The sequence below is a fragment of the Euprymna scolopes genome, chromosome 39 (genome assembly GCF_053919585.1).
Source record: "Euprymna scolopes isolate OS-2025 chromosome 39, ASM5391958v1, whole genome shotgun sequence".
In the NCBI taxonomy this organism is placed as follows: Eukaryota; Metazoa; Mollusca; class Cephalopoda; order Sepiida; family Sepiolidae; genus Euprymna; species Euprymna scolopes.
Genome location: NC_136520.1, coordinates 1,979,935 through 1,987,500, shown reverse-complemented (window position 1 = coordinate 1,987,500; position 7,566 = coordinate 1,979,935). Strand labels below are relative to the sequence as shown.

Genomic DNA, 7,566 nt, shown 5'->3' with positions numbered 1-7,566 from the left:
AAACGAAAAACAAATACTTACATCTAAAAATGGCGTCCCTTGTTTCATTAATTTGAACTTTTTCTTCGGATCCAACTTGTAAATGTGTTCATCCGTGATGACGATCGATCGATCCGATGTTTTGTTGCCTTTGTTAACCTGAAAAACAAGAACATCATTTCGCAAAAATTAGTTAACTGCGTTAAAATGTTTAAAATGGCCTGGAAATGAGGTATAATTCCACGTCATATTAATATGCGAAACTAATCCCCCACTTTTAATTCCGAAATAATTCTTCTTTTTTTTTTTTTTTTTTTTTTCAAAAGCCGGTAATTTGACGAAAATCTGCTATTACAGTAGCAAACCCTCTGGCATTTCAGGACCTCCACCGTAAATGAACGGAATTTAGCTGATTGTCGGATTGGTCGGGTGTATTTACATTAAGTGAATACCAGAGCAGCAAGTTTATCGGGGCACATTCCATTAAAAGGATGAAATACTGTGGCGATGGAAAAGGGGCTGGAGCTTGATCGACAGTCTGGGATCTATTAGATTAAAGACTCGTTTTTTGGAACCTGCCTAAATGCTACTTCTTTTATCGATATTTGCATTTTCTATCATTCTGATAAGAAGCATTTAGTTTCGAAATGCCATGACCTAAAGAGGTTTCTTTTTCTCTTAATTTTCTCTTTTTCATTTTCCTTATTGTTATAATGATATAATAAAGTTATATATAACTTTTATTTCTCATTTTTCATTTAATATATATATATATATATATATATATATATATATATATATATATATATATATATATATATATCTGAACAAATGATTAATAAAACATGTTAAAAACATCTTAAAAAAGAGTTAAAAACATATTTAATTTTAAAAAGGAAGCACAAGATCTTGTGCTTCCTTTTTAAAATTAAATATGTTTTTAACTCTTTTTTTAAAGATGTTTTTAACATGTTTTATTAATCATTTGTTCAGATTATAAGCTCTATTTCCTTTTCGGTTTTATTGAGCTTTTACACCTGGTTGAGATTACTTTACTTGTAAATATTAACTCTTTAATATTCATGATATATTTTAAGTTTACCATTTTGATTACCTTGGTAAACTTATTGTAATTTTTATTATTATTATTATTATTATTATATATATATATATATATATATATATATATATAAATCCCCCCCCCATTCACTCTGCTTCACTATTTTTTAACTTTTACCAAGTAAGCTCTATGGCTTACTTGTAGTTTCATTCAAGCAAAATTCGATTCCGCATTCATTTCATTGTTGGAATTTATTATAGTTTTGATTAAGTTAGATTAAGTGGAGAAGGAATGTTTAACTGTATTTTTATTATTTTGCTTAGTTTGCATTCTGGAAGGAAGCGTTCATAAATAATTTGGTAGAATTTTTTCAGAATGTTATTTTTGATGTGGTTACTATATGGTGGATTAAACCAGATCTGGTTCCTTCATCTGTTTTTTTTTTTTTTTGTCATTATTTTCTCTGTTGAGTTAGATGCCCCTCTCTCATTTTGTAGTTTTTGTTCCCATTTTATTTTTTCGTTTCCTTTTTCCTTGTGTGTGGAGGTGAATTCGTTTCCTATGGACTTCAAAATGGCTTGGCCATATTCTTTTTATTTCACCCAAACGTACTTTGTTTTAAGGAGTGCTCTTAGACAGGTTTTGCATTGGAATGCTTCTGAAAATCCAATAATCTATATATATAAAAGCGAAAATGTATGTATGTATGTGTGTTCGCTTTTTCTGTGTGTCTACAAAAGGCTTCTTTCAGAGAAGCGGTCAGTCGGTTCACAACTTTTTAAAACTTTTTATATCACATATAAGTCGTAATTTCTCACAGTTAACAACGAAGCTCGCCTGTCTATTTAATTTGCTCGATTTCGGGAAGATAAATATTCAATATTTGTCGCTCGCCGCATAGTCGTTTTCCTATAACATCTTGAGGGGAAAAAAAGCGTTCAGCAGTAAATGAAATACTATCCCGCAGTCAAACTTGACCTCATTAACTCATTAAAACGAGCACCTGCTAAATCCAAGTAATTAAATAAATTCAAACGTGTTTCCCTAAGCATGTCGCGGTGGGGCAATGGTTAACGTCGCACGTTTTTTGTTTTCACAACTTTGCCTCAACGGTTCGGGTTCGATCCTCATACTTACTTTTTTTAACCCCCCACACACACCTCCAAACACTCGGGCAACGCCGGGTACCCCTCACTAGTAATCAAATAAATCAAATAAATCTGATTAAAGAAGGAACAGTCCGATTTTAACCAAAGTTAACATCCTTATACAGCCTAACATCACAAGTTCATTTTAAAAGTTTTATAGCCGAACAAGCATAAGGGCTCTGCATATAAAATCAACAGTAGTTTCTATGATAAGACGGATGCGTGTTTGAAAAGAATGTTTCTGCATAGACCACAATTGGATCATGATACTTGACTTTTGCATTTTAAACTTTAAACCAAGCTATTATATACAAATGGTTTTATAAAATCAACAGTAGGTTCTCTACAGTGCAATGCAATGTAGACCACAACGTATTGTGTACTAAGTGACTGTGAAGAGGCATGTGAAGCTTCCTCCCGGTGCACTATGGTAAATCCCTTACTAGAGTAGGCAATCAATTGATTTGATTGAAAAATTAGTGATTTCATTAATTTCGATGATGATAATAAAAGTATTGAACGTGTGGAAGATTTGTGGATTCTCATTCGATCCTGGACAACGTCGGGTGTCCCTGCTAGTCTATATTAAGTCAATCGTTTTAATGATAGACTCTCTGATACGATGCTATTAGCCATGGAAATCAGTGTGGGAAAGGTTTTCGATAATTATTCAAGGAAAAAGCATTGACGTAGTCGCGTGTCGCTATCTAAAGCAGACATTCTCAACCTTTCCTCCATCATTGACCTCGGCTTTGTGTATTTCTCCGTTCACCTCTATGCAACAGAGCGTGAACACGCGCATGTTATCAGCAGCCGTGTGCAAATGACCAAGCCGGCTGAGTGATGTAGCAGCAGAGATAAAATCAGGCTAACATTTTCAGGCGACATAAGCTGGAACAAATACCTTGAGGACATTGCCAAGGCTGCTGCAAAGAAAATTGGCGCTCTCTACCGTGCTAGAAAATTACAAATACTAATACTAATCCTGGACAATGTCGGGTGTCCCTGCTAGTCTATGTTAAGCTAATTGTTTTAATGATGGATTCTCACTAATGAGTACATTCTATATCTTTACAAAGCCACAATTCACACATACAGGGAGTATTGTTGCCAAATCCTGGAACAAATACCTTGAGGACATTGCCAAGGTTGCTGCAAAGAAAATTGACTGGTGCATTTACCACTAATCTTGCACTCTTAAAGATAATCAAAAAAAAAAAGTCTCAAATATAGATCACACACTGTCGGCTAAACTTTAACCTCTGTCCCATCGCCACAATATTGCATTCCTGTGGCTGGTTTACAGGTACTTTAATGAAATGTTCTCTGATGAACGCATAGCATGTGCCCCCTTGACCTCGATACTCCTGACAAGCAACAGAATTCTATTCCTTCATTGTTGAGGCTCCTAGATGTCTTTAGTGATTTCGTTCACCAGTTTTAGAGAGACGGTCATTAGATTTTTAGGGGATGTGTTCACGCCAGTTTTGGAGGTTTTATTTTAGGATATCTTGTAAGGAGGGAGATATTTTGGGGATGAACCGGATTCATAGAAATATTTTCAGTGAAAAAGTTTTCGGGTTTTATAATCAAACGTGAGAAAAACGATAGACATTGCCACATGGTAAACAAAAGAAATTAATGAGTCGAGAAGGCATACATTCACAAAAGAGATTATTTATATATTTTTAAAATAGAAGTTTTACAGCAATAGGAAAACATAGAATGTTCATGAATATTGTTAAAGTTTTTGTAAAAACAAGGGGGTTCATTAGCCGAGACATTAAAAGTTTGAATTGATTAATTAAGACCCTTGCTTTACAGGGGTCATAAAAATCATAATCAAAATTTTTCTGCTCAAGTTGATGAATTCAAATATCTGGGATACTGGATCACATCTGATAGAAGGTGCACTACTGAAATACAAAGTCACATAGCTGCAGCCAAGGTTACCTTTTAGAGATTGTGATCAATCATAGCCAACAGAAACATTAAAATAGACACTAAATTCAGAATACTTCGAACATATGTATGGCATGTTCTATTATATAGTTGTAAGTGCTGGACAATCACCAACACCTCGAAGAAAAGACTAGAGGCAACTGAAACTTGATTCCTGAGGAGAATTTTGCAGATATCCTGGACAGAAAAGAAAACAAACCAGGAGGTATAAAATAAAATATGCATCAAGTGCGCTTGAAAGCCAAATCATAACGTAGTATTAGGAAAATAAACAAATATTTAACTTGTTTGAAATTTATAATAAATATATTTCAGAGGTATACTCCATCTTCAGTGTGTTGTTTTCTTTGCTTGTTTTTCCTTTTCTTCTTTCTTAGCATGTTGGAAAGTATGGCCTCAAGATTTATGAAATTTTTAGGAGTAGGAAGGACGCCATAGAGGTCACAACAAAGAATACATGAAATGAACAACGTTGGAAGTATGTAGATTCTGACTTCATATAATTGAAGACAGACGAATATTGAAGGTTGAGAACCGATTTTATTTACTACCTACAATTTGTATTAGAAGAGGCAAAATGTTCGTAGGATGGAATGTGATTTAACGAAGAATGGATTATCCGATGGAGATATTTGACGGTTTGTATTACGGCGAAATGTTCGTAGAATGTTTGTAGGTATGTACGATTTTAAAAGGAATGAATGTTCGTAAAATGTTTGTAGGTATGTAGGAATTGACAAGGAATGATGGTTCGTAAAATGTTTGTAGGTATGTATGAATTTACAAGGAATGAATGTTCGTAAAATGTTTGTAGGTATGTATGAATTGACAAGGAATGAATGTTCGTAAAATGTTTGTAGGTATGTATGAATTGACAAGGAATGAAGGTTCGTAAAATGTTTGTAGGTATGTATGAATTGACAAGGAATGAATGTTCGTAAAACGTTTGTAGGTATGTATGAATTGACAAGGAATGAATGTTCGTAAAATGTTTGTAGGTATGTATGAATTGACAAGGAATGAATGTTCGTAAACTGTTTGTAGGTATGTATGAATTGACACGGAATGAAGGTTCGTAAAACGTTTGTAGGTATGTATGAATTGACAAGGAATGAAGGTTCGTAAAACGTTTGTAGGTATGTATTAATCGGCAAGGAATGAATGTTCGTAAAATGTTTGTAGGTATATATGAATTGACAAGGAATGAAGGTTCGTAAAACGTTTGTAGGTATGTATTAATCGGCAAGGAATGAATGTTCGTAAAATGTTTGTAGGTATATATGAATTGACTAGGAATGAATGTTCGTAAAACGTTTGTAGGTATGTATGAACTGACAAGGAATGATTGTTCGTAAAACGTTTGTAGGTATGTATGAATTGACAAGGAATGAATGTTCGTAAAATGTTTGTAGGTATGTATGAATTGACAAGGAATGAATGTTGTAAACTGTTTGTAAGTATGTATGAATTGACAAGGAATGAATGTTCGTAAAATGTTTGTAGGTATGTATGAATTGACACGGAATGAAGGTTCGTAAAATGTTTGTAGGTATGTATGAACTGACAAGGAATGAATGTTCGTAAACTGTTTGTAGGTATGTATGAATTGACAAGGAATGAATGTTCGTAAACTGTTTGTAGGTATGTATGAATTGGCAAGGAATGAAGGTTCGTAAAATGTCTGTAGGTATATATCAATTGACAAGGAATGAATGTTCGTAAAATGTTTGTAGGTATGTATGAATTGACAAGGAATAAACGTTCGTAAAACGTTTGTAGGTATGTATGAATTGACAAGGAATGAATGTTCGTAAAACGTTTGTAGGTATGTATGAATTGACAAGGAATGATGGTTCGTAAAATGTTTGTAGGTATGTATTAATTGACAAGGAATGAAGGTTCGTAAAATGTTTGTAGGTATGTATGAATTGACAAGGAATGAAGGTTCGTAAAATGTTTGTAGGTATGTATTAATTGACACGGAATGAATGTTCGTAAAATGTTTGTAGGTATGTAGGAATTGACAAGGAATGAATGTTGTAAACTGTTTGTAAGTATGTATGAATTGACAAGGAATGAATGTTCGTAAAATGTTTGTAGGTATGTATGAATTGACAAGGAATGAATGTTCGTAAAATGTTTGTAGATATGTATGAATTGAACAGGAATGAATGTTCGTAAAATGTTTGTAGGTATGTATGAATTGACAAGGAATGAATGTTCGTAAAACGTTTGTAGGTATGTATGAATTGACAAGGAATGAATGTTCGTAAAACGTTTGTAGGTATGTATGAATTGACAAGGAATGAATGTTCGTAAAATGTTTGTAAATATGTATGAATTGACAAGGAATGAATACTCGTAAAATGTTTGTAGGTATGTATGAATTGACAAGGAATGAATGTTCGTAAAATGTTTGTAGGTATGTATGAATTGACAAGGAATGATGGTTCGTAAAATGTTTGTAGGTATGTATGAATTGACAAGGAATGAATGTTCGTAAAATGTTTGTAGATATGTATGAATTGAACAGGAATGAATGTTCGTAAAATGTTTGTAGGTATGTATGAATTGACAAGGAATGATGGTTCGTAAAATGTTTGTAGGTATGTATGAATTGACAAGGAATGAATGTTCGTAAAATGTTTGTAGATATGTATGAATTGAACAGGAATGAATGTTCGTAAAATGTTTGTAGGTATGTATGAATTGACAAGGAATGAATGTTCGTAAAACGTTTGTAGGTATGTATGAATTGACAAGGAATGAATGTTCGTAAAACGTTTGTAGGTATGTATGAATTGACAAGGAATGAATGTTCGTAAAATGTTTGTAGGTATGTATGAATTGACAAGGAATGAATACTCGTAAAATGTTTGTAGGTATGTATGAATTGACAAGGAATGAATGTTCGTAAAATGTTTGTAGGTATGTATGAATTGACAAGGAATGAAGGTTCGTAAAATGTTTGTAGGTATGTATGAATTGACAAGGAATGAATACTCGTAAAATGTTTGTAGGTATGTATGAATTGACAAGGAATGAATACTCGTAAAATGTTTGTAGGTATGTATGAATTGACAAGGAATGAATGTTAATAAAATGTTTGTAGGTATGTATGAATTGACAAGGAATGAAGGCTCGTAAAATGTTTGTAGGTATGTATGAATTGACAAGGAATGAATGTTCGTAAAATGTTTGTAGGTATGTATGAATTGACAAGGAATGAATGTTCGTAAACTGTTTGTAGGTATGTATGAATTGACAAGGAATGAATACTCGTAAAACGTTTGTAGGTATGTATGAATTGACAAGGAATGAATGTTCGTAAAATGTTTGTAGGTATGTATGAATTTACAAGGAATGAATGTTCGTAAAACGTTTGTAGGTATGTATGAATTGACAAGGAATGAATAT

General features: G+C 33.0%; 1 protein-coding gene across 2 annotated transcripts in view; it reads right to left on the bottom strand.

Annotated features, from left to right (window-relative positions):
* Positions 1-7,566, bottom strand: part of LOC145263605 (unconventional myosin-Id-like) — a 461,413-nt gene that overhangs the window by 15,079 nt on the left and 438,768 nt on the right. For both annotated transcript variants that reach the window (XM_080120445.1, XM_080120446.1), the window contains one exon: positions 22-138. In XM_080120445.1, the coding sequence (XP_079976571.1) occupies positions 22-138 (117 nt within the window). The remainder of the gene's footprint in view (positions 1-21; positions 139-7,566) is intronic.